Below are 27,338 nucleotides of genomic sequence, written 5' to 3'. Positions count from 1 at the left end.
CAGGTGTGGCATCACTGGGCGGGGCAGATGATGTCAGCAAGTTCAATTTAGCCGCACCCACTGTTTGCTGAGGCACGCTATGCGCATTGCATTACCACTCTCCTTGGGGCACCCAAAGGTGTGCCAGGCCGCCAAGGTGTTTGGGTTTAGCAGGAAGAAAATGTGGCAACCCTACCTCCAAGCCACCTGTCTCAAAAATTATCCACCATAAATTGCTCTTCAGAGGGTAACACAAATGCAAACTTTCCCCAACTATAGTACTATTTGCACTAAATAAGGACTTTATATTATTTATCTATCGATTTTTAGTGATACATTTATAATAAGGCCAGTGCCAAACTTCACAGCAGATGTCCCCCGGGCAAGGCGCCATTTTTAGTAAGGGCAAAAACCTCAGTACAGAGCGGATTCATACTTGCGGGCGCCATATTGGATGAGGTCAAGCCTCCCCACGGCAAAATAAAACAAAACTCCGACCGGTCTTTTAATTTCACACGTCTCTTAAAGACTACGCTGAACAAATACAGCAGATCGTTGATATGAGCTTGTTGTAGAGAAAAAGAGCCTCCCCGTTCCCTTGACAACAGAGTAGCGGCGTCCCGGTAGGGCGGTGACGTGTTTGAGTCGCTGGATGATGACGTGTGAGGGGAGAGCTGAGGAGGAAGACAGGCATGGAAGGGTCTATGACAGCTGTGTGTGTGCTGCTGGCTCTGATTGTACGCTGGGCCGTGTCCCTGTATCCATACTCAGGTAATACTACAAGTGCCATCATTCCCCGTGTCCCTGTACTACATGTGCCATCATTCCCCCCGTGTCCCTGTACTACAAGCCCCATCATCCCCCCTATAACCCTGTACTACAAGTCCCATCATCCCCCTATGTCCCTGCACTACAAGTCCCATCATCCCCCTATGTCCCTGCACTACAAGTCCCATCATCCCCCATGTCCCTGCACTACAAGTCCCATCATCCCCCATGTCCCTGCACTACAAGTCCCATCATTCCCCCTATGTCCCTGTACTACAAGTCCCATCATCCCCCTATGTCCCTGTACTACAAGTCCCATCATCCACCTATGTCCCTGTACTACAAGTCCCATCATCCACCTATGTCCCTGTACTACAAGTCCCATCATTCCCCTATATCCCTGTACTACAAGTCCCATCATCCCCCCTATATCCCGGTACTACAAGTCCTATCATCCCCCCTATATCCCTGTACTACAAGTCCCATCATCCCCCTATGTCCCTGTACTACAAGTCCCATCATTCCCCTATGTCCCTGTACTACAAGTCCCATCATTCCCCTATGTCCCTGTACTACAAGTCCCATCATTCCCCTATATCCCTGTACTACAAGTCCCATCATTCCCCTATATCCCTGTACTACAAGTCCCATCATCCCCCTATGTCCCTGTACTCCAAGTCCCATCACCCCCCCTATGTCCCTGTACTCCAAGTCCCATCATCCCCCCTATGTCCCTGTACTCCAAGTCCCATCATCCCCCCTATGTCCCTGTACTCCAAGTCCCATCATCCCCCCTATGTCCCTGTACTCCAAGTCCCTTCATCCCCCCTATGTCCCTGTACTCCAAGTCCCATCATCCCCCCTATGTCCCTGTACTCCAAGTCCCATCATCCCCCCTATGTCCCTGTACTCCAAGTCCCATCATCCCCCCTATGTCCCTGTACTACAAGTCCCATCATCCCCCCCTATGTCCCTGTACTACAAGTCCCATCATCCCCCCCCTATGTCCCTGTACTACAAGTCCCATCATCCCCCCCTATGTCCCTGTACTACAAGTCCCATCATCCCCCCCTATGTCCCTGTACTACAAGTCCCATCATCCCCCCCTATGTCCCTGTACTACAAGTCCCATCATCTCCCCCTATGTCCCTGTACTACAAGTCCCATCATCTCCCCCTATGTCCCTGTACTACAAGTCCCATCATCTCCCCCTATGTCCCTGTACTACAAGTCCCATCATCTCCCCCTATGTCCCTGTACTACAAGTCCCATCATCTCCCCCTATGTCCCTGTACTACAAGTCCCATCATCTCCCCCTATGTCCCTGTACTACAAGTCCCATCATCTCCCCCTATGTCCCTGTACTACAAGTCCCATCATCTCCCCCTATGTCCCTGTACTACAAGTCCCATCATCTCCCCCTATGTCCCTGTACTACAAGTCCCATCATCCCCCCCTATGTCCCTGTACTACAAGTCCCATCATCCCCCCCCTATGTCCCTGTACTACAAGTCCCATCATCCCCCCCTATGTCCCTGTACTACAAGTCCCATCATCCCCCCCTATGTCCCTGTACTACAAGTCCCATCATCCCCCCCTATGTCCCTGTACTACAAGTCCCATCATCCCCCCCTATGTCCCTGTACTACAAGTCCCATCATCCCCCCCTATGTCCCTGTACTACAAGTCCCATCATCCCCCCCTATGTCCCTGTACTACAAGTCCCATCATCCCCCCCTATGTCCCTGTACTACAAGTCCCATCATCCCCCCCTATGTCCCTGTACTACAAGTCCCATCATCCCCCTATGTCCCTGTACTACAAGTCCCATCATTCCCCCTATGTCCCTGTACTACAAGTCTTATCATCTCCCCCTATGTCCCTGTACTACAAGTCCCATCATCCCCCCCTATGTCCCTGTACTACAAGTCCCATCATCCCCCTATGTCCCTGTACTACAAGTCCCATCATTCCCCCTATGTCCCTGTACTACAAGTCCCATCATCCCCCCCTATGTCCCTGTACTACAAGTCCCATCATCCCCCTATGTCCCTGTACTACAAGTCCCATCATTCCCCCTATGTCCCTGTACTACAAGTCCCATCATTCCCTACAATCCCTTGCTCTTGCAGTGTCATCTGTCTGTAGTCTGCAGGTGCAGTCCCTGTGGTTCAGGATGTGTCCCTGGTGGGTCCAGGCCTGGAGATGTCAGTAGGGTTACAACATTGATAATGCTGTATCATTTTATTTAGTGGTTTTGTTGTTTCCCCACAGGGCTGGGACATCCGGTTTTTGTTTTTTATCTTCTCTAGGTAGAAGAATGTTTTTAAAACAAAATTGTATCCGTAGATCACACAAGTGTTTGGTGTTGTAGTTCTGTCCCCTCCCCCCGGGGCCGGGGAGTAATAGATATACAAGTGGATGTTTGTTTATCCGGTTCAGCTATGATGAAGGCTGTATATGGCCGAAACGCGTTGGTTGACCTTGTGATGTTGGCTTTATATACTCCATAAGAATTGGAACTCATCAGTGTGTGTATCCCAGTTGTGGATCAACAGACAAGGTAGAGTGGGTGAACCTTTTCTTTTCCTTCTCTCCAGCCAAAGCTAATTTTTTATTTTCTTCCCTTGTAATAGTTTAGTATGGAGTGGGGGAGGATTAGAACCCCTGTTGGTGGGGGCGGCAGTTCTGTAAAAAGGGGCACTTCCCAGTCTTGGCTGGGGAAGTAACTGCTTAATTGGAGACCAGGTGAGACAGCGGGGTCTTTTAGACCCCTGATGTCTCATTAAGGAGAACCTGTCACCAAATAATGCATCACAGGGGACTTTTTGTCTCCTATGTGATAGGGCGAAAAAAATTAAAGTGATACTCAAGAACTTAAATCCCTCACCCCTCCACCCCCCTCACCCTTCCACCCCCCTCACCCTTCCACCCTCCTCACCCCTCTACCCTCACCCCTCCACCCTCACCCCTCCACCCTCACCCCTCCACCCTCACCCCTCCACCCTCACCCCTCCACTCTCACCCCTCCACTCTCACATACAAGCACATATGAGTGTAAATGCTTACGCATGAAAATGTTGATTGCACCACACATGTTGCATATCGCCGCGCATGCAGAACTGAGAGCAATAATTCTAGGGCCATTTTTGACGGTTAATTCTAAACTGATGACCTTTATGGCAAATATAGGGTACCAAAGTTGCTATTTTAAGACTTGTTGGGTATCTATGTACTTGATGCACCCTCCTTTTTTATATTGTACCAAAAATTGGGTAATATTTTGTGTTTTATGGGTCCTAAAAGTAACTTTAGTGTATTTTTTACTGAAGTTTTGCATTTCATAAACCGTTGAGCTGATATCCTGTGAGGTATACATTTAACTACCCCTATTTTTTCTTCTCTAGGCATCTGCTTTCAGAACACATATCATGTTTTTGGGTGTTTTATGTAATTTTCAGGCCTAAAATAATTTTTATATATTTTTTTATTTTTTAGCCATTTTAATACCGGACTATTTTACCCCCTCCTGCCCAGGCCAATTTTCAGCCTTCAGCGCTATCACATTTTGAATGGCAGTTGCGCGATCATACAACACTGTACCCATATGACATTCTTTTGGTGCAGCTGTGCATAGAAACCAATTGGCTTCCAGGTTTCTTTGCCAAAGATTCAGAGCCCGTTCACACAGGGGCAACTCGGGATCCGACTTCAGGTCGCCCCAAGTCGCGCTGTTGAGAAAATCAATGTTAGTTAATGGAGCCGTCTTAATGTACACTACAGCAGTCGCTCCGACTTCAAAAAAGGTTCCTGTACTACTTCAATCCGACTTCTAGGCGACTTGTACCCGTTGATTTTAATGGAAGTCGCCTCCAAGTAGGGTCTCCATCTATATTGAAGAGACAATGTCACCTTTCTCACAGAATAATTAGCTCTCGAGGGGCAACTCCATGCCAAATTTTAAATAATAAAACCGGAATGAGTTCCCCCTCCAGGAGCATATCAGACCCTTAGGTCTGATATGGATTCTAAGAGGAACCCCCCCCCCATGCTGAAAAAATGGCCTGGGGTCCCCCCAAAATCCATACCAGACCCTTATCCGAGCACGCAGCCCGGTTGGTCAGGAAAGGGGGTGGGGACAAGCGAGCGCCCCCCCCCCCGAACCGTACCAGGCCGCATGCCCTCAACATGGGGGCGTGGGTGCTTTGGGGAAGGGGGGCGCCCTGCAGGCCCCCCCCACCCCAAAGCACCTTGGCCTCATGTTGATGAGGACAAGGGCCTCTTCCTGACAACCCTGGCCGTTGGCTGTCGGGGTCTGCGGGCAGGGGGCTTATCGGAATCCTGGAGCCCCCTTTAATAAGGGGGCCCCCAGATCCAGGCCCCCCACCCTATGTGAATGAGTATGGGGTACAACGTACCCCTACCCATTCACCTGGGGAAAAAAAGTGTCAATAAAAAAAAAAAAAACGCAACGCAGGTTTTTAAAGTCATTTTATTACTCAGCTCCGGGGGGTCTTCTTCCGACTTCTCCCGGTCCGGGATCGTCTCCCGCTCTCCGGTTCTTCTTCCAGCTCTTTTACTAGCGGAGGAGCCCGGTCTCCTCCATCCTTCTCTCTTCTTCCGATGTTGACACAACGCTCTCTTCCGCTGTAATGGCTTGTTCGACATGCGCGGCGACTTATATATAGGCATGGGACGTGGTCACCAGGTGATGTCACTCGGTGACCCCGCATCTTATGACGTCAAGTCCCAGGGCATGCTGGGACTGTGCTGTCATAAGGGGCGGGGTCACAGTGTGACATCACCCGGTGACCACGCCCCATACTTATATAAGTCGCCGCGAATGTCGAACAAGCCATTACAGCGGAAGAGAGCGTCTTGTCAACATCGGAAGAAGAGAGAAGGATGGAGGAGACCGGGCTCCTCCGCTAGTAAAAGAGCTGGAAGAAGATAGCAGAGGAGCCGACAGAAGAACTGGAGAGGGGGAGAAAAGGCCGGACACCGCGAGAAGAGGCCAAACAGAGCGGAGAAGTCGGAAGAAGACCCCCGGAGCTGATTGATAAATTACTTTAAAAACCTGTGTTGTGTTTGTTTTTTTACGCTTTTTCCACAGGTGAATGGGTAGGGGTATGTTGTATTCGTTCAGGGGTGGGGGGGGTGCTCGCTCGTCCCCATCCCCTTTCCTGACCGGCTGGGCTGCGTGCTCGTCTAAGGGTCTGGTATGGATTTTGGGAAAACCCCCAGGCCATTTTTTCAGCGTGGGGGGGGGGGGTTCCCCTTAAAATCCATACCAGACCTAAGGCCTGGTATGCTCCTGGAGAGGGAACCCATGCCAGTTTTTTATTTAAAATTTGGTGTGGCGTTCCCCCTCGAGAGCTGATTATTCTCTGATTGGCCACGGCCAAAGTCGCCTTAAAGTGGTGTTGAGAGTCACCCCAAGTCGCGCTGTTATTCATACTTAAGTCGTGTCCAAGTTGGAAGTCGTGTTGCCCCTGTGTGAACCGGCTAGAATAGAACGAACTGAAGTTAGAAGCTGATTGGCTCCCATGCACAGCTGCACCAGATTTTACACTCTCCACTTTTAGTAAATCAACCCCTTCTATATAATCTATGACTGGGTGAGGATCCTTCTAGGACGGCTGTGTATGTTTATTTCTCATGACATCACGGACTGGCATCCTGGTACAGAATTGCTCCATGTGGAGTCCACAGGGGATTGTGGGTAACGGCGTGTCATAGATGCCGCCACTCTATGAATGTTTATTCTGGAGGGGGTTACGGCTCGGTTTATAAAAAGACAAAGGACGGGGAGGTTAATCATATTAGTGTTGTTTTGGTTAGTGGTCGGTTGCACAGGGAACAGGTGCAGGCCCGGGGCCCGGCATCCTCCCGTACAGAGAGGACATTCTGCCATGTCACAGGCTCCCCAAATAAATGATTTACTGTCCTCCCAATACAGCCAGCACCATTCCACATCCCCTCTGTGCTCCTGGGGGGGGGCATGGGAGCCGTGGGAAGGTTACACTCTCACTGCCTGAATGGGATACCAGCAGTAAATTTACCTCCAGGGGGAAATTCCTCCAGTTAGAGAATGGAAAGCGCATTGTATACAGGAGCTGTGCACCCGCGGTGTGCCGCCTGTCCTGCCCACCCAGGGGATGAGCAACACCCTGGAAGAAAAAAATAGATGCAGGTGACCCCCGGCCTTCTCTTCTGTCTTGAACAGTTGTACCGGCTCCTCTCCTGCAATGAAATGGCTTATTCTGATTTCACTGCACACTGTGAGCTTTTCACAATGTGTATTAGAAGCTGCAGCAAGGTCAAAGCCTGCCTCATTTCCTGGTTGGAGGACCACCAGCATTATGTAGGTCTTTTCTCTCCAGCCTGATTGTCCTTGGTCTGCCCCTTTCATTCATTGGATTTCAGTTCTTCAGTTCTTCAGTTCTTCAACATCACATGTGGGTGTTACCTAGGGTTTGTATTCTGTGGTTCCAGGGGGGGGGGGGGGGAGTGTTTTATTTTTATTTTTTTATTTTGTGGTTCCCTCTGGTGGTTTTATTTTTTTGGCGCGTGTTTTTTTTTTTTTTTTTGTGACTCCTGGTGTTTCTTTCTTTCTGGGGGGTGGGGTGTTTGTTTTTGTTTTTTTGTGGCATGGTTTTTTATTTTTATTTTATTTTTTTATTATATATATTTATATTATTATTATTATTATTATTATTTTTTTTTTTTGTGGTTCCCTCATGTTGTGTGGTGTGTTATTTTTTATTTTTTTTTCCTCTTTCCTGGCAGGTTTTCGTTTTTTACTATTCTATTTTACATTGATAACGCCAATCGTTTCTTTTATTTTCAGGAGCCAGGAAACCGCCAATATTTGGAGACTATGAAGCCCAGAGACACTGGCAAGAAGTCACACTTAACCTACCAGTCCAGCAATGGTTTGTATATCTGTAAACTGAATTGTTCAGATGATAAAAATAATTTCATTCTGAATGAGCAATATGCTCAATATGCTTCTACACCCCCACCTGGGTAGCCATGACTTATCTACCCAAAAAAGACAAAGATGGTGCCCCCCCCCAAAGAAATAAACACAAGATCTATAAAGTGTAAGTTCACTATTACAGAAAAGCTGTAAAGCGACCTTACACTGGCCCCCATCCTCTCCGGTCCTGCTGTACCCGAGTCCTACAATCCCCCGCATTGAGACATCGGGGCGCCGCTTCACCGGTCCAGGGATTTTGAAATTCCTGCGGCTAAATCTCCTATCCGTAACTCTCAGAGTGTAGGGAAAAGAGAAATTCTAATTGGTCAACACCATCACATGGACGGTGCTGACCAATCGGAATCAGAATCCGTCTAGCCTGTCCTGTCAGCACTACGAGGAGAGCAAGCCGCAGGGATTTCAAATCCCCGGACCGACGTCTGACTGTGGGGAATCGAGGGATTCCGGTATAGTGGGACCGGGTGGGATGGGGATGGCCAGTGTAAGGTCACCTTACAGATTTTCTGTAACGGTGAACTTACACTTTAAAGCTGTATAGACGCTTTATTTATTTCAGGTACTTATATAGCGCCATCAATTTAAGCAGCTCTTTTTTTATTTTTTTAAATCAAAAAAGTTTTTTTATTGAACATGTCGAGAAACAACAACTTCCAATATACAAGTACATAAAGGAATTTTCAACCAATTACATATACACAAGCATGTTACCCTTACTACACATCTAAGTATTCCTAGCGCTCTTTTTGCACCACTCAATCTCCCCATTGACACAGCTCGCAGCATGCATAGTATCAATATGATATATTCTGACCTCTATGGACCTTGTAAAAGTCTAGACAGCACAAGTTCTCTAGGGCTTAGACCAGGTGTATCTAACCAGTGTGACCATATGTGTTCGACCCTGCCCGGGCATCCCCTGTGCTGATAGATATATTTTTCCATAATAAGGGTATTTCCCATGTGTGTTATCCAGGAGGTGCTAGAACGGGTGGCAAGGTGGATTTCCAGCCCATTAAGATAAGTTTCCTGGCCTGAAACAGTGCCCTAGAGAAGGCAACCCTGGTCAATTCCTCTGGGATCACATCCTCCAGAACCCCCAGAATACAGCATATAGGGTCTGTAGGTACCTTCGTTTGAAATACCCCATTGAGTTTACACAACCACTTTGTTCCAGTACAGATAGAGTTTCGGACAGCGCTACAGGAGATGGATGAGATCGCCGTTGTGCTGCCGACAGCGCAAAGGGTCTGCCAATCTGCCCATCCTATGTAATTTTGTCGGGGTGTAGTGTACCCTTAGAGTTATATAGAATTGGGAAACTTTTTGTACTACATTCAAAGAGCATGTGGTTATGGATTGTAGAGCTTCGTCCCACTTATCTCCCGTAAGTTGACCAAGGTTCCTCTCCCACGCAGACAATGCCTTACAGGGTTATGCCCCTAAATGTCTTGCTAGTAGCATTGTGATATAATCCCCTTAGTTGTTACATAGCTCTTTTACATATACACACATTCACATCAGTCCCTGCCCTCAAGGAGCTTACAATCTAAGGTCCCAGCTGACATTCATACATACACATACTAGGGCCAATTTAGATAGGAAACAATTAACCTACCAGCATCCTTTCAGTATCATTTTTATTTTTACATATGTGCTTAAAACCCAACTCTGGGAAAAGTAAGCGTTCCTCCCTTGCAGTGTGGTTGTGCCCACACTACAGCCGTGGCCAAAAGTTTTGAGAATGACACAAATATCATTTTTCACAAAATCTGCTGCTTTTTAGAAGTTTTTTGGCAGCCGTTTCTATGGTATACTGAAGTATAATTACAAGCATTTCATAAGTGTCAAAGGATTTTATTGACAATTACATTAAAGCGGAGCTCCACCCAAAAGGAGAAGCTCCGCTTGTTTGCACCCCGACCTCAGTGCCATGTTTGGCACTTTGCGAGGGGAGGGGGGACAGGTACCCATTCCCACTTCCCGGGAGACTTCACCGTGGCGAGATGCCTCGGAAGTTCGGCCTCCTTCCTCCACCGCTGGGCCAGTTAGAAAGCACAGCGTGCTTCGTGCATGCGCAGTGGAGAACTGGCTGTGAAGCTGAAAGGGACTCTGGGCTTCAGCAAAATGGCAGCCTCCAGAAAATAAAACAAAATAAAGCAAGAGCAATGCTGGAGGCAAATAGCAGCACACAATTTCTGCTTTGCACAGTCCCCACTGTAAGGGAGTATTTTTACTTTTCTTGGAGTTCGGCTCTAAAACGATAATCTGGAAAGCGAACCCTTTCTTACCTGCACTGCCTTATAAGGTGTTATCCCTTTGTTTAGTGCTCTGCCTGGTTGTTTCATATTTTCGGAGATACCCTGAAATAATTTTTGCTTGTCTTTTACACAGGTACTTCAACTCAACCGACAATGACCTTCTCTATTGGGGTCTGGATTACCCCCCTCTGACGGCCTATCACAGCCTCCTCTGCGGGTACATGTAAGTACTAAATACATTTTTTTTAAGGTTTTAAAATAAATAAATATATATATAATTTTATTTTTTGCACTGCTTTTTACAAAAGCACACAACTTTTTGTTCGTGTGTCTATATGTAGGATCTTATCTGTACAATGTATGCATGTAGAATTGGTGGTAATGTTTGTTTATATAGTATAAATGTACGTTATTAGCCACCACCGCCGCTGCTCAGATGTGATGTGTAAATATACACCATGTACAGTGCTGCACCACAGATTACACACTATTGATTTTACTGGCTATTGACAGTTCTGAATGAGTCTTCATGCGCAGAATGACTGAATGCCGGTCATTCTGTGCATGAGCTGTCACGTGAATGTAAATTATCTGTAGTGCATTGTTGACACTTATGTGTCATTCCTGAGCAGCAGTGGCGTCCAATAGGGTCCATGTATACTGCATAGGTACCCTAGGCCAGTGAAGGCGAACTTTGGCACCCCAGATGTTTTGGAAATACATTTCCCATGATGCTCATCCACTCTAGTGTAGTTGAGCATCAAGGGAAACATAGTTTCAAAACATCTGGGGTGCCAAGGTTCGCCATCACTGCCCCAGGCTCACACTAGGATATGATATGGTGTGGGAAACCTGTGATCCGTGCACATTTTCTCCACTGCATTCAAATCACACTGCCCTAGCAATCTGCAGCGGGTGTCGGTGCAATATTAACAACACCCCAAACACAGGTCCCAAACTCCTTGCATTTGCCTGCACCAGATCACATGGTACATAACGACCATGTGATTCGGTTGCAGTGTGGTGCCAAAATTGGTGCATGCATGACTTTGGTGCAAAGTGAGCCCATTCATTTTGAATTACACCACACTGAATCGCATGTGAATTGCACAGGAAAGCTGTGCAGTTTCTGTGCGATTCATAGTGTGAACCAAGGCTAAATGTTATCACAAACCTTTAATTGCATACATCATCAAATGTGGTCCTTACTCAGGACTTCAGATGCAGATTTTACGAGTTTTGGTTTATGGAGCTTTACACTGTGGGCCAGAACAGAGTAGTGTGCATGGGCCCATGAGTTACAGTTAATGCTGCATTCAGTTTAATCTAAATTATGCATCAGAATGCAGGAAATGACACGCCTGCGTGCATGATCCCTTAAAGGGGTTGTAAACCTTCAAGGTTTTTCGGCCTAATGCATTCTTTGCATTAAGCTGAAACACTTTCTGTAGTTCAGCAGCCCCCCTTCCTGAGACCCCATTCTACTTACCTGAACTTTGATTGACAGTAGTGGCTCCCACTGCTGTCAATCAGTCAGTGAGGGGGGCTGGGCCGAGTCCTGCTGTCTGTGTCAATGGGTGCAGTGATGGGACTTGGGAGCATGCCCACACAAGTGCCCCCATGGAAAGCTGCTCTCCGTGGGGGCACTCGAGAAGAGTAGGAGCCAGGAGCACCGCTGAGGGACCCAGGAGAGGAGGATCAGGGCCCCTCGGTGCAAAACCCTTGCACAGAGGAGGTAAATATGACCTGTTTGTTATTTTAAAAAATAAATAAAAAAATTACCGTATTTATCGGCGTATAACACGCACCTTTTCCCCCTAAAATCAGGGGGAAATCGGGGGTGCATGTTATACGCCAATCCCCCGCTGTTTCGATCCCTTTCTGCCGCTCTCTGTGGCTTCCGGGTATTTTTGGCTATCTTCGGCCGTTCTCTGCTATTTTCAGCCGCACTCGGCCATTGGCGGTTTTTCGGAAAGCCAAAAGCTGCCGAGTGTGGCCGAAAATAGCAGAGAATGGCCGAGAACTACCAAGCGCCGCCAAGATACACAGGACATCCGCTCTGTATCTCGACAGCGCCATTTTTAAATGGCAAACACACTGACAAGGCTGCAAATGACTGACAAGGCTGCAAATGACACTGATAAGGCTGCATTGATGGGCATTTAAATGTAAGTTTTTTTTTTTTTCCCTTAAACTTCCCTCCTAAAAGTTTTTTTCTTTTAAATTTCCCCCTAAACTTGGGGTGCGTGTTATACGCTGATAAATACGGTAACCTTTACAATCCCTTTAAGCCAGTCATAGGTGGAGCGATTTTCTTTCCTGCAATCACGTGTTGCAGGAAAGAAAATTGCTAGTTTTCCCCAGTAACGGTTGATGGGGGAATCCCTCCCGCTAGCAATATTTCGCATTTAAAATCCGACAGGCTGGTTGTCCGCAAGTTTATCAATCAGTCAAAATGGGTGCATTCAGCCTGCCCATACATGGTTCAAATCTTGGCCAGTTCCTGATGGAATGGCTGAGATTTGAATCGTCAATGGCCAGCTGTAGTTTGCAGGGTGTGCGTCCAGATTCTGTTGTGTCTCAGCTGTTTTCCATTGTTGCGTCTAATCATTTGAAGGTTTTTTTTTTTTTTTTTTTTTTTTTATTACAGTACAAGTTATCAGTCTTTCTGGGGGCATTCCTGGTTACATAGAAAAGTGACAGCAGAAAAAAGACCTAGTGGTCTGTCAAGTCCCCCTTTTTTTTTTTATTTTATACACTATTTTTATTTTTTTCGTTTACTTTTTTTGTGTATAGATCTATGTTTGCCCCAAGCATGTTTGAATTCTGGTGCCGATGAGTATTTCTGTGCCATAATATATTTTCTGTTGTAGAGCCTGTGCCATCAATCCAGACTGGGTTGCCTTAACTTCATCCAGAGGGTATGAAAGCCCCCAGCACAAGCTGTTCATGCGTGTGACTGGTATGTATATTTCTAGCAGTCCCTGGCCGAGATTCCTTCAGCTTTATACATTTACAATGTTTTTTTCCTTGTGGCGGCAGTAATAGATCAGAACAAGCTCACCCTTTGCAGATGCATGCATATAGTGTGATAAACATTTATACTTCTACACAGAAATGAATGCTAGTACATTGTTTTTCTACGCCGGGAATCCATCCCTGGTTTTTCAAAGCCTGGGGCTGTCAGGGCTGGAAAAAAAAAAAAAAGTATGTGGACACATTTTTCTGACCCTATCAGCTGAACACCTTGAGATAATAAACACGAATGCCCGGTTCACACTAGTGTGATGCCAGACATTGCATGTGATACGCAACGCATTACTGTTCAGATCACATGTGATGTCTGTGTGATGAGATTTCAGCCATACAAACTGTATGGCCGAAATTGCATCAGATTCACACCAAAATGGTGCTGGACCCTTTTTTTTTTTTTTGGTCCGCACTGGAATCCGATTGCATGGGTGTTCACGCCTATGCTATTTGATTCCTGCACCATTTTACAGTTTGCACTGCGAACTGCAAACCGATCTGGGGGTGTTAACTTTACATTGACACCCGCAGTGGTTCGCAGATCTCAGTGTGAATCAGTGTGCGATTCAGGTGCGATGTGAGAACCCGTGCTGCATTCGCAGGGTTCTCGCATGACACTGGTGTGAACCTGGCCTCAACCTCTCACTACCTGTTGTGAGAGAGGAATATTTATGTTGATTAACTATTGCCTGCCATATCGACAAATGATGGCGGGCCGGGTGCTTTGTTCTGGGATGGCGCTGAACCAGTCTCGCCACGCTTGCACTCCTGCAGGGGAGTGCGGCAAACGCATTTGAACTCTGTCACTGGGGCGCGGTGCGATCCCCGATCTAGGTAAAGAGCCGCTGGCACGGCTCTTTACGCATGTGATCAGTTGTGTCCAATCACAGCTGACCACATGTAAACAAGTAAGTGTCGGACCGTGTGAGGAGAGCCAATCAGTGGCATTTCCTCACAACTGTACAGATAGTCAGTGCCCTGTGAGGCCAAGTTTTGCCCTTCAGAGATGCAAGTCAGTGCTGCCTTTCAGTGCCTGCTCATCAGTGCCGCCTATCTTTGTCGCTTATCATTGCGCCTAAGTGCCACCTATCAGCACCCATCAGTACTACATATTGGTGTCGCCTCATCAGTGCCCATCAGTGAAGAAAAATTACTTCTTTACATTTTCTGACAGAAACTAAGAAAAAACATTGGAAGAAAAAAAAAGAATCTAGTGGTGATTAAATACCACCAAAAGGAAGTTTGATTTGTGTGGGAAAAAAAATTATAAAAATTTCATTTGGGTACAGTGTTGCATGACCGCGCAATTCTCATTCAAAGTGTGACAGCAATGAAAATTGGCCTGGACACGAAGGGGTAAAAGTGCCCCATATTGAAGCAGTTAAACATAATTTTGCTATACCTACCAGTAGTGTGGTGTTTTTTTTTTTTTGTTTGTTTTTTTGATATTCAAGTACATTATTATTATACAGGATTTATATAGTGCCAACAGTTTGTGCAATGCTTTAAAACATAAGGGCAGGCGGTGCAGTTACAATACAATTCAATACAGGATGAATCGGAGGGTCCTGCTTGTTGGATGGATGCAAGATAGGCATTTTTGAAGAGATGAGTTTTCAGGGATCCTCTAAAAGCAAACAGAGTAGGAGATATTCGGACAGGTTGGGGTAAGGAGTTCCATGGGGTGGACGAGGCTCTGGAAAAGTCCTGGAGGTGGATATGGGAGGAGCTGACAGGGGAGCCAGAGAGCAGGAGGTCTTGGGAGGAAGGAAGAGAATGACTAGGTTTGTATTTTGAGACTAGGTTAGTGATGTGACTGGGGGCTGAGTTGTGGATGGCTTTGTAACTTATTAGTATTTTGAATAAATTTTGTTGGGTAAGCGGAATCCAGTGGAGGGATTGACAGAGAAGTGTAGCAGACACTGTATGGTTGGTAAAGTGGAGGAGTCTGGCAGCATTATGGAGTGAAGAGGGTATAGCCTATGTAAGGCTGGGTTCACACTACTGCGAATTGGATGTGGATCACACATCTCCAGTGTGAATTGTACAGAAGTCCGGTGCGTCTTCTGGTCCGTTTTGGGTCCAAATTCAGACTGAAATCAGACACGAAACAGTGAAAAGGACCACACCGGATTCCTGCTGTGAGCCGTTCAGTGCTTCAGTGTGAACCCAGCCTAAGCCCCTGTACACACGGTTGGAGATTCCGACAACCAAATCTGTCGGATTTTGTCCGACGGATCTTGTCCGAAACTGTTGCATACACACGGTCGGACAAAGTTGTCGGAAAATCCGATCTTTCAGAAAGTGATGACGTAATTTCGTTACGACGGGACTACGTTCAGGCTAGTAGCCAATAGCTTTGATGTAGGAATTTGATCTGAGCATGCGTGGCACTTTGTCTGATCGGAATTCTCTACACACGATCGGAGTATGTCCGATCGGAGCAGTTTGTCGGAAAATATTTCCAGGAAGTTGGAAAATTTGGTCCGACGGAAACAGTCCGATGCAGACCACACACAGTCAGAATATCCGACAAAACGGTCCGATAGGACACATTCCGACGGAATCTCCGACCGCGTGTACAAGGGCTAAAAGTAAGCCAGGGAGTTGCGGTAATGGAGGCGAGAGATGACCAGGGAGTGAACTAGGAGCTTACATCTAGCTCCTGGGGGGGCTGCTAGAGCTTCACGATTCTGACTAAAATGAGAATTGCGATTTTTATTTTTTGTGCTTGGAATAAAGATCACGATTCTCGCAGCGTAACATCTTTCACATTATACAAAACAATTAGGTTAACCTGTTTGTTAAGGGGGGGGGAAGTATTCATTAAAATTTAGTTTTTCCCAAAAAATTGTGTTTGAAAGACAAATACAATGTGACATTAAATATTGCAACAACTGCTGTTTTTATTCTCTAGGTTCTCTGCTAAAAAAAAATATATATGTATATTATAATGTGTATTTATATTTGGGGGTTCCATGTAATTTTCTAGCAACAAATACTGATTTAAAGTGGCGTTCCACAGAAAAAGAAAAAAGTTCCTAAAAAAAAAAAAATTGGGTTTTTTTTTTAAACTCACCTCTAAATGCCTGTTGCTAGGGGGTCCCTCGTAGTCTGCCTCCATCAGTGCCTGTTCTGGTGACATCACTTCCCCTCAGCGCAGGAAGGGCTCAGCTCTAGCCCCCCTCCCTCCTGACGTGACAGGTCCCAGATGACTGCGCGGCCAGTCATGGCGCCGCTCGCACATGTGCAGTGGATGCCCGTCTGTGAAGCCACAGCTGCGTGCCCACAGTTAGAGTGCCGGCGCCGCAGAGCGGAGGGGGGAACGAGCGGGGCTTTGTTCACCCGCATCGCTGGACCCTGGGACAGGTAAGTGTCCGATTTATGAAAAGTCAGCAGCTGCAGTATTTGTAGCTGCTGACTTTTTAAAAAATTTTTTTTTTTTTTTAAAAGGGAACTCCGCTTTAACTTGTAAGCAGCAAGTGTCAGAAAAAAGGTTTAGTCTTTACGTGGTTAAACTGACCTCATTTACAGACTTTTTGATCTAGGAAGGAAATGTTTACAGTGTTTCTTGTTATCTCCAATGTTGAAATAAACTTGGCAGGCTTCCTGGATTATTATTTTTTTGTCAGAAGTGAGCAGAGAACTTTCTTCACTTGTTACATAGAACCAGGGAAATGCTGTTTTTTTTTTTTTTTTTTTAAAGGGGTTGCAAAGGTAATTATTATTATTTTTATTTTATTTTTTTATGAATAAGCTTTTATAGGTGTGGTTGGCATGTAAGATTAATATCTAGTTAGTTGTGAATGTGTGAGAAATCTTTGTGGTTTTGTGCAGTGCACACTAAAGTGCGTAGGATGTGTATATCATTTTTCTATCGTTTTTGTCTTGCAGTTCTAGTAGCGGACTTGATCATTTACATCCCTGCGGTTATCCTGTATTGTTCCTACCTGCAAGAAACTCCCAAGAGAAGAGTAAGTGATGACTGAGCATTCTGTACCCCTCACCCAGTGGGTGCCGATTGACTGAAATCTCTTCCTGGTTGGCACTGTGGCCTTGCGGCATCACAGTATTTTGTTTATTTCTCAGGAGGGCTCTGTCTGCATTACATTTGTACACTCCCCGGCCACTTTTATTAGGCACACCTGTTTAATTATTTGGCAACACAAATTGCTAAGTAATCCGCCAATCTCATGGCAGCAACTTAATGCATTTAGACATCTAGACGTGGTGAAGACGACCTGCTGAAGTTCAAACTGAGCATCAGAATGGGGAAGAAAAGGGGATTTAAGTGACTTTGAACGTGAAATGGTTTGTTGGTGTCAGACGGGGCTGGTCTGAGTATTTCAAAAACTGCCGATCTACTGAGATTTTCACACACAACCATCTCTCGGGTTTACTGAGAATGGTGGGAAAAAGAGAGCGAAAATATCCAGTGAGCGGAAGTTGTGTGGAGGAATATGCCTTGTCGATGTCAGAGGAGAATGGGCAGGCTGGTTCCAGATGATAGAAAGGCAACAGTAACTGAAATAACCCCTCATTATAACCAAGGTGTGCGGAATACCATCTCTGAACGCACGACACATCCAACCTTGAAGCAGATGGGCTACAGCAGCAGAAGACCACACCGGGTGCCACTCCTGTCAGCTAAGAACAGGAAACTGAGGCTACAATTGGCAGAGGGTCACCAAAATTGGACAATAGAAGATTGGAAAAACGTTGCCTGGTCTGATGAGTCTCAATTTCAGCTGCGACATTCAGATGGTCGGGTCAGAAATGGTGTAAACAACATGAAAGCATGGATCCATCCTGCCTTGTATCAATGGTTCAGGCTCGGGGTGGTGTAATGGTGTGGGGGGGGGGGATATTTTCTTGGCACACTTTGGGCCCCTTAGTACCAATTGAGAATCATTTAACCACTCGCAGACCGGACCATTTTGCTGGTCAAAGACCAGACCACTTTTTGCGATTTGGCACTGCGTCGCTTTAACTGACAATTGCGCGGTCGTGCGACGTGGCTCCCAAACAAAATTGACGTCCTTTTTTTCCCACAAATAGAGCTTTCTTTTGGTGGTATTTGATCACCCCTGCGGTTTTTATTTTTTGCGCTATAAACAAAAATAGAGCGACAATTTTGGAAAAAAACGCATTATTTTTTACTTTTTGTTATAATAAATATCCCCCAAAAATATATAAAAAAACATTTTTTTCCCTTAGTTTAGGCCGATACGTATTCTTCTACATATTTTTGGTAAAAAAAATCTCAATAAGCGATTATTGATTGGTTTGCGCAAAAGTTATAGCGTTTACAAAATAGGGATAGTTTTATAGCATTTTTATTAATAATTTTTTATTATTATTTTTTTTTACTAGTAATGGCGGCGATCAGCGATTTTTGTGACTGCGACATTGTGGGGTACCCATCGGAAATTTTTGACACATTTTTGGGACCATTGTCATTTATACAGTAATCACTGCTATATAAATGCAGTGATTCCTGTGTAAATGACACTGGCAGTGAAGGGGTTAACCAGGGGGTGGCAGTGTAGGGGTTAAGTGTTCCTAGGGGTGTGTTACTAACTGTGGGGGGGTTGGGCTTTCATTTAGTGAACACTGATCTCTGCTCCAATCACATGGAGCAGAGATCAGCGTCACTAGTTGCTAGGCAGAATGGAGAAATGCTGTTTACAACGGCATTTCTTCATTTGGCTGCTCCGTGAGACGATCGCGGGTATGCCCACGGCGATCGAGTCCGCGGGTCCCGCGACCGGACTCACGGGGGTCCCGACCAGCGCAGGACCCCCGGCGGCACGCTCCCGATGGCAGGGCGGCAAATTTAAAGGGACGTACATGTGCGCCCATTTGCCTGCCCGTGCCATTCTGTCGACGTACATCGTCGTGCGCTGGTCGGCAGGTGGTTAAACTGCCAATGGGGGGGGGGGGGGGATTTACTAAAGGCAAATAGACTGAGCAGTTTGCAAGTGCCATTGCTCCAGAGCTTGGTAAATTAGATGAAGTGTCATTTTACAAAGAATGCCGGAATACATGCAAGAATTTTTTTTGATGGAAGTCAACAGAGAATGGTGGGGAAAAAGAGAAAATATCCAGTGAATATGCCTTGTTGATGTCAGAGGAAAATGGGCAGGCTCCCTCATTTATTAAACGGGGGGGGTTGGGGGGAACGACAAAACAAAAACATGTCTAAACTTACCTGCTCTGTGCAATAGAATTGCACAGAGCGTCCCTGATCCTCCTCTTCTTGGGTTCCCCGCTAGCGCTCCTGGCTTCTCTTCTTGCTGATTCCCATGGGGGCCACTTGTGTGGGCTCATTCCCAAGACCCACTGCTACGTCCATTGACACAGACAGCAGGAATCAGCCCCCTCATCTCTGGAGTTGATTGACAGGAGCGGGCTGCTATCACTCTGCCCAGGGAGGAGGGACAGAGGAGAGCCACAGCGCTGGATCTCGAAGGGGCTCAGGTAAGTATAGGGAGGTGGGCAAGTCTGTGACATAGACTGCATTAAGGTAAAAAAAAAACGTTCAGGCTTTAGAACCAATTTAAGCTTCAGAGCAACTGTACATGCAATCTATTTGCCTTTTAGTAAATCCACCCCCATTGGATCCCTTGAAACGAAGAGTGCAAATACTGACCTTTTCCCACTGCCCCCATGGCATTAAATGCCCCTGTAATGAAGAAAAGACGTCAACAGGAGAATCTGAATCTTCTGAGAGCATCAAAGTTTTCTGGTCCCCTGCTGGGTTCTGTAGCAGAGTGGATAAAAATCAATGATTTTTTTATTTTTTTTTAAAGAAATCAAAATTATCATTTTATTTATGTATTTATTATTATTATTATTATTATTATTATTATTATTATTATTATTATTATTAATAATAATAATTTATAAAAAAAAAAAAATATCAGCAGCAGTTGTATAAATCACTGGCATCTAAATTGTAGACATCACTTTTTTATTTTCTGGTCACAGATTTTTCTGTGCACCGCACAGCTCTGTTCAATGGGCTGGGCTAAACCACAGAGCAGAGTGGACCAAATGTGATCGTGACCTTTTTTGATTCCGGAATTTCTTGCTTTGCAACTTTTGAAGGCCACCGGTTATAAAGCGCAACAATTTTTCTTCCTCATCTTCCCACCGCTGTAGGCAAAGTGTTTCCAGAATGACTGGTTTTGTCACACCTGTAACCACTTCTTTGCCGCATTCTAGCCGAATGAGGTCAACAGTGAGGACAGCTAGTTCTGGAAGGCTGATGAGTCATAAGAGGGCCAATGAGAGCTGGAGGTGTGCCTCTATGTAAATCCAGGAAGTGAACAGGCAGCAGCTTTAGCCGCCCACAGTTAAAATAGTTGCAGCCAGACTGATGCATATTTTGGCAAGCACAGAATCGCAGTATATATAAAATAATATATGCAAAGTGGTTGGAGGGAAGCTTCAGAATGGCAAAGATGTTTTTATTACAAATTATGTGAGCCAGACTGCAGTTCCTCTTTAAGTTGTTGAGGAAGGTTCATGGTTGTTTTCTTTTTCAGATGGCGTCCCTGCTGTGCATTTTGCTCTATCCCGGCCTTATCCTCGTAGACTACGGCCATTTCCAGTATCCTTCTGTTGCATGTATATGAATTGTTCCTTTTCCTATACAGCGGGGGAAATTATTTGATCTCCCACTTACAAAGAAATGAAGGGTCTATATTTGTTATCATGGGTGTATTTTAAATGATGGTGATAGACTATCAACCAAAAACCACACGATACAAATGTTATAAATTAAGTTGCAGTTCAGTGAGTAAAATAAGTATTTGATCACCAAGCAAAACATGACTTAGTACTTGGTGGAGAAAACCTTGTTGGCAAACACAGAGGTGAGACGTTTCTTGTAGTTGGTGACCAGGTTTCCACACATCTCAGGAGGGATTTTGTCCTACTCCTCTTTGCAGATCCTCTCCAAGTCATTAGGGTTTCAAGGGTGACATTTTGGTGACTTGAACCGTCAGTTCCCTCCACATATTATACATAGGATTAAGGTCTGGAGACTGGCTAGGCTACTCCATGAGATTAGTGTGCTTCTTCTTAAGCCTCTCATTTGTTGCCTTGGCGGTATGTTTTGAGTCATTGTGATGCTGGGAGACCCATCCATGACCCATCTTTAGTGTTCTGGCTGAGGGAAGAAGGTTCTCATCCAAGATTTTACAATACATGGCCCCGTCCATTGGCCCCTCAATGCAACAAAGTCGGCCTGTACCTTTAGCAGAGAAACAGCCCCAAAGCATAATGTTTCCACCTCCATGCTTGACTGTAGGGATGGTGTTCGTAGGGTCATAGTCAGCATTTTCTTCCTCCAAACACGGCGAGTCGAGTTAATGCCAAAGAGCTAAATTTTGGTCTCATCTGACCACAGCACTTTCTCCCGATCCTTCTCTGAATCATTAAAATGTTCATTGGCAAACTTCAGACAGGCCTGTACATGTGCCTTCTTGAGGAGGTGGACCTTGTGGGCGCTGCAGGATTTCAGTCCATGGTGGCATATTGTGTTATCAATGGTTTGTTTAACTGTGGTCCCAACTGCCTTGAGATCATTCACGTGCTCCACCCGTCTAGTTCTGGGCTGATCCCTCACTTTTCTCATGATCATCCTCACCCCATGAGGGCGAAACCTTGCATGGAGCTCCAGACCGAGGGCGATTGATGGTTATTTTGTATTCCTTCCATTTGAGAATAATCACTTCAACAGTTGTCTCCTTCTCTCCAAGCTTCTTGCTGATGGTCTTGTAGCCCATTCCAGCCTTGGGCAGGTCTACAGTCTTATCCCTGACATCCTTGGACAGCTCTTTGGTGTTGCCCATGATGATGAGGTTTGAATGGAAGAAAGAGATTCTGTGGACAGGTGTCTTTTATACACATAACGAGTTGTCATTAGGAGCACCTTCTTAAATTGACAGGACTAATCTGTGTACCACATGAGCACCTACTGTAGCCAGTCTGTGGGAGCCAGAATTATTGTTGGTTGGTAGCGGATCAAATACTTATTTTACTCACTGAACTGCAACTCAATTTATACTGTTTTGTTTTTTTGTTTTTGTGTGTGAGTAAAGAGATGCGCTCGGCTGTGCCATTTGGATATACCGTATTTATTGGCGTATAACACGCACCTTCACTTTAAGAAGGAAGTTTCAGGATTTGTGAATTGGGAACTGTGAAGCAAAATGAGGGTCAGTGCCCATCTGCAGCCTCATAAGTGCCATAAATGCAGCCCCCCCCCTCCACCATTGCCATGAATGCAGCCTCCACCATTACCATGAATGCAGCCTCCACCATTACCATGAATGCAGCCCCCACCATTGCCATGCAGCCCCCACCATTGCCATGCAGCCCCCACCATTGCCATGCAGCCCCCACCATTGCCATGCAGCCCCCACCATTGCCATGCAGCCCCCACCATTGCCATGAACGCAGCCCCCACCATTGCCATGAACGCAGCCCCCACCATTGCCATGAACGCAGCCCCCACCATTGCCATGAACGCCGCCCCCACCATTGCCATGAACGCCGCCCCCACCATTGCCATGAACGCAGCCCCCACCATTGCCATGAACGCAGCCCCCACCATTGCCATGAACGCAGCCCCCACCATTGCCATGAACGCAGCCCCCACCATTGCCATGAACGCAGCCCCCACCATTGCCATGAACGCAGCCCCCACCATTGCCATGAACGCAGCCCCCACCATTGCCATGAACGCAGCCCCCACCATTGCCATGAACGCAGCCCCCACCATTGCCATGAACGCAGCCCCCCCACCCATTGCCATGAACGCAGCCCCCCCACCCTTGCCATGAACGCAGCCCCCCCACCGTTGCCATGAACGCAGCCCCCCCACCGTTGCCATGAACGCAGCCCCCCCACCGTTGCCATGAATGCAGCCCCCCCACCGTTGCCATGAATGCAGCCCCCCCACCGTTGCCATGAATGCAGCCCCCCCACCGTTGCCATGAATGCAGCCCCCCCACCGTTGCCATGAATGCAGCCCCCCCACCGTTGCCATGAATGCAGCCCCCCCACCGTTGCCATGAATGCAGCCCCCCCACTTTTGCCATGAATGCAGCCCCCCCACCGTTGCCATGAATGCAGCCCCCCCACCGTTGCCATGAATGCAGCCCCCACCATTGCCATCAGTGCAGCCTGATTGATGCTCATCCATCTGCAGCCTCAGAGGGGACGGGGGGGGGGGGTAGGACGGTCGCCAAAAGATTACATACAGGAAAAACTCCTGTTTTCTCTGCAGCCTCTTTAATACAAAGTCCCGCCTTCTTTGATGGACAGTACAGTCCAATGGCAGCGCAGGAGACGGGGCTTTCTATTACAGAGGCTGCTGTGTAAACAGGAAATTCTCCTGTATGCACGGCACTCATCTCGCCTCCTCCCTGTCCCATCCAAGGCAGAATGAAGTTTCAGGATTTGTGAATTGGGAACTGTGAAGCAAAATGAGGGTCAGTGCCCATCTGCAGCCTCACAAGTGCCATAAATGCAGCCCCCCCTCCACCATTGCCATGAATGCAGCCTCCACCATTGCCATGAATGCAGCCTCCACCATTGCCATGAATGCAGCCCCCACCATTGCCATGAATGCAGCCCCCACCATTGCCATGAATGCAGCCCCCACCATTGCCATGAATGCAGCCCCCACCATTGCCATGAATGCAGCCCCCACCATTGCCATGAATGCAGCCCCCACCATTGCCATGAATGCAGCCCCCACCATTGCCATGAATGCAGCCCCCACCATTGCCATGAATGCAGCCCCCACCGTTGCCATGAATGCAGCCCCCACCGTTGCCATGAATGCAGCCCCCACCGTTGCCATGAATGCAGCCCCCCCACCGTTGCCATGAATGCAGCCCCCCCACCGTTGCCATGAATGCAGCCCCCCCACCGTTGCCATGAATGCAGCCCCCCCACCGTTGCCATGAATGCAGCCCCCACCCATTGCCATGAATGCAGCCCCCACCCATTGCCATGAATGCAGCCCCCACCCATTGCCATGAATGCAGCCCCCACCCATTGCCATGAATGCAGCCCCCACCCATTGCCATGAATGCAGCCCCCACCCATTGCCATGAATGCAGCCCCCACCCATTGCCATGAATGCAGCCTCCACCCATTGCCATGAATGCAGCCCCCCCCACCATTGCCATGAATGCAGCCCCCCCCACCATTGCCATGAATGCAGCCCCCCCCCCACCATTGCCATGAATGCAGCCCCCCCCACCATTGCAATGAATGCAGCCCCCCCCCCACCATTGCCATGAATGCAGCCCCCACCATTGCCATCAGTGCAGCCTGATTGATGCTCATCCATCTGCAGCCTCAGAGGGGACGGGGGGGGGGGGGGCAGGACGATCGCCAAAAGATTACATACAGGAAAAACTCCTGTTTTCTCTGCAGCCTCTTTAATACAAAGTCCCGCCTTCTTTGATGGACAGTACAGTCCAATGGCAGCGCAGGAGACGGGGCTTTCTATTACAGAGGCTGCTGTGTAAACAGGAAATTCTCCTGTATGCACGGCACTCATCTCGCCTCCTCCCTGTCCCATCCAAGGCAGTCAACGTATATATCTTTTGTACAAAAGATGTATATGGCTAAATAACCAGGCATGCCGTGCAAAACCAGAACACAGGTATTTAGAATAGCGAATATTAATTTGCTATTCTGACACCAAATCTCCGCCAATCAGCACGGATGTGAGATGCATTTCCTGATTGGCTGAAAGGAGAAGCGTTCTTTTTGGCTGAGGAGGAGGGAAGAGACGGAAGCTGCCGAGCAGGGGAAGGAGGTGCCCATGGAGCCAGGGAAGCTGCCCATGGTTGAGGTAAGTGCACCAACTGACCGACCTAACCTGGGAGGGGGTGGGTGCACTGTTTGCCCCCCCAATAAAGATTACCACCCATGCCGTGACAGAAAAAAGTTTGAGAAACACTGGTCTAGAGTTTATTTATTTTTTCAGGGCCCTGTGATTACAATGTCTTTTTCTATGAAGAATGACTTTGTTGCCCTTAACACAAGCACACATATAACTCTGTGAGTCTAGGTCTGGCCCTGTGGGGTGTCATCGCTCTCTCCCGAGGATGGGATGCGCTCGGCTCGCTGGCATTTTGCTTTGCATTAAACTACAAACAGATGGAGCTTTATCACTCCCTTCCTTTCTTCTGCTATCTCCTGGGGAAGGGTTTCCAGAAGGGAATCGTGGGTCGGGGGTAAGTAGTCTGAGACATGACATGTTGATTTTTGACAGGCGGCACTGCTTGTCACATTCTTCCATGTAAGTGAATGGGACTGTGCGAGTTGTATGGCTGAACTCGCATTGGATTCGCATAAAAAAAAAAAAAGGTGCAAGTCCACCCCCCCCCCCCCCCCCTCCCCGTTCTCACCCATGCGATCCGATTCCTGTCCAAATCCACAGTTTACACTGCGATCTGTGAACCGATCTGGAGGTGCCATTAGCATTGTATTGGCACCCACAGCGGTTCAGAGGGCAGTGTGAACTGTGGATTTGGAAAGGAATCGGATCGCATGGGTGAGAACGGGGGGGCGGGTTAAATCGGGGTTTGGGGGTGGGCTTGCACCTGCGGGAGAGATGTGATGTTGGCACCGGCGCTGAAATCGTGCTGGTTCCATGTGATAACAGCCGAGCTTGTGAAAGCCCCCCCCCCCCCCTGTCTTTCTCCTTATTGGCTCACTGAATTTGACATCCGCGGGAGGCAGTGGCGCCAAACTGCCGTTTCGGCCAATTAGGAGGGAGAGTCCCGGGCAACCAAGACACTTGTGCAACATCGCTGGATTGAGATGGGGCTCAAGTAAGTATTAGGGGGGCTGCTGCACACAGAAGGTTTTTTTTTATCTTAATTCATAGAATTTACCTTCTGTCTTTACAATCGCTTTAACTGAACTGCACTGCAATGACGTGAACTATGTTAATAGGATAACCTTGATTTTGAGCTGTCTATGCGGTTGGAATGCAGTTCAAAATGCAGCCAAATACGTCCAACTGCATTCGGTGTGAAAGGGCTCTTAGTACCCTTAGGCTTCTTTCACACTTATGCGACTTGTCCTGCGACTTGGGACTGCAAAAGTAGCATGACGTGTCGTAGCCCTTCATTTCCAATGAGTACCATTCATATCTGTGCGACTTCAAACTAGTCTCTGCACTACTTTGATGCGACTTGAGGTCCATAGACCTCAAGATTACTTAGGTGTTGCTTCAAGATGCATTAAAATTGCGGCAAAGCCGTGCGACTTTCAGGACGCACAAGTGTGAAAGGGGCCTTTAGTCTAAATTTTGTATCATATTTATATTATTATTATTATTATTATTATTATTAATAATTACTTTTTCACCCTGTCACTATAAGGGCCCATTCACATTTAATGCAGTTGGATGCATTTTTGACCGCACTCCAACTGCATAGACAGTCCAAAATCCAGGTTATCCTATAGGCATAGTACACGTTAGTGCAATAGAAAAAAAGTAGCACATTCTGCATTTCTCTGCACCGCAAAAACACATGCAAACGCAAACTGCAATGCATCACAGTGCACATAGAAGCCCAGGATAAAGGAGGTGACCTCACGGGACAAATGCAGATAGTAAAATTTGCGTCAGTGCTATGTAAACTTGCATCAACTGCATGTAAATGCGCATTAAAAAGCAAATCAAATGCATGCATACGTACAAGGCAAAAAAGTGCAGTAGATGTGCAATTTCTAGCATAAATGGGAACTTATAGCTTGTTGCTGGACAGCTTGGTCTGCATGTAAATATGGAGAAAATATATAGATGTGAAAAAAAATACTTTTTTTTTTTTTCTTTTAGACTGCATATTATAATTTTCTAAGCATAAACGCCATATATTTACCAGAATACTATAATTTCCCCTATGCTGGAACTTCAACCCCTACGGCCATTGACTGGTGCCATTGTAAGGGTTAAAATGAGCTCACTACTGCACAAGTGATATTAAAAAAAAAAATGATCAATTAAAATAAATAGAAAATGTAAAGAGACACTTTTCACACCCCTACACATGTATGTAAAACTATGCCCACCAATGGCAACCTGAAAAATCTGATTTTAAAAGATGTGTTAGTTAATTGTGTTGATTAAAAAAAAAAAAAAAATTCTTACTTCTAAAAAAAAATATTCCCCCCCCCCCCTCTTTTTTTTTTTTCTCTCCTCTCTCTTTGGTCTACTCCATACCATCCCAGGTGCCCCCTTTAGGAGGGGGAAA

General features: G+C 46.7%; 1 protein-coding gene across 1 annotated transcript in view; it reads left to right on the top strand.

The window, feature by feature from the left end:
- Positions 1-604: 604 nt before the first annotated feature.
- ALG6 (ALG6 alpha-1,3-glucosyltransferase) overlaps positions 605-27,338 on the top strand; it is a 59,628-nt gene continuing 32,894 nt past the window's right edge. Inside the window, exons 1-7 of the mRNA XM_077450564.1 lie at positions 605-750; positions 7,598-7,682; positions 10,142-10,231; positions 12,882-12,970; positions 16,933-17,012; positions 20,589-20,663; positions 25,117-25,307. Coding sequence (XP_077306690.1) covers positions 672-750; positions 7,598-7,682; positions 10,142-10,231; positions 12,882-12,970; positions 16,933-17,012; positions 20,589-20,663; positions 25,117-25,307 — 689 coding nt within the window. The 5' untranslated portion in view covers positions 605-671. The remainder of the gene's footprint in view (positions 751-7,597; positions 7,683-10,141; positions 10,232-12,881; positions 12,971-16,932; positions 17,013-20,588; positions 20,664-25,116; positions 25,308-27,338) is intronic.

The sequence above is a fragment of the Lithobates pipiens genome, unplaced genomic scaffold (genome assembly GCF_037356315.1).
Source record: "Lithobates pipiens isolate NorthernLeopardFrog02 unplaced genomic scaffold, aLitPip1_a1.2 Scaffold_23, whole genome shotgun sequence".
Taxonomy (NCBI): domain Eukaryota; kingdom Metazoa; phylum Chordata; class Amphibia; order Anura; family Ranidae; genus Lithobates; species Lithobates pipiens.
The sequence above is the reverse complement of the archived record's forward strand: the minus strand, read 5'-3'. Positions and strand labels throughout refer to the sequence as shown.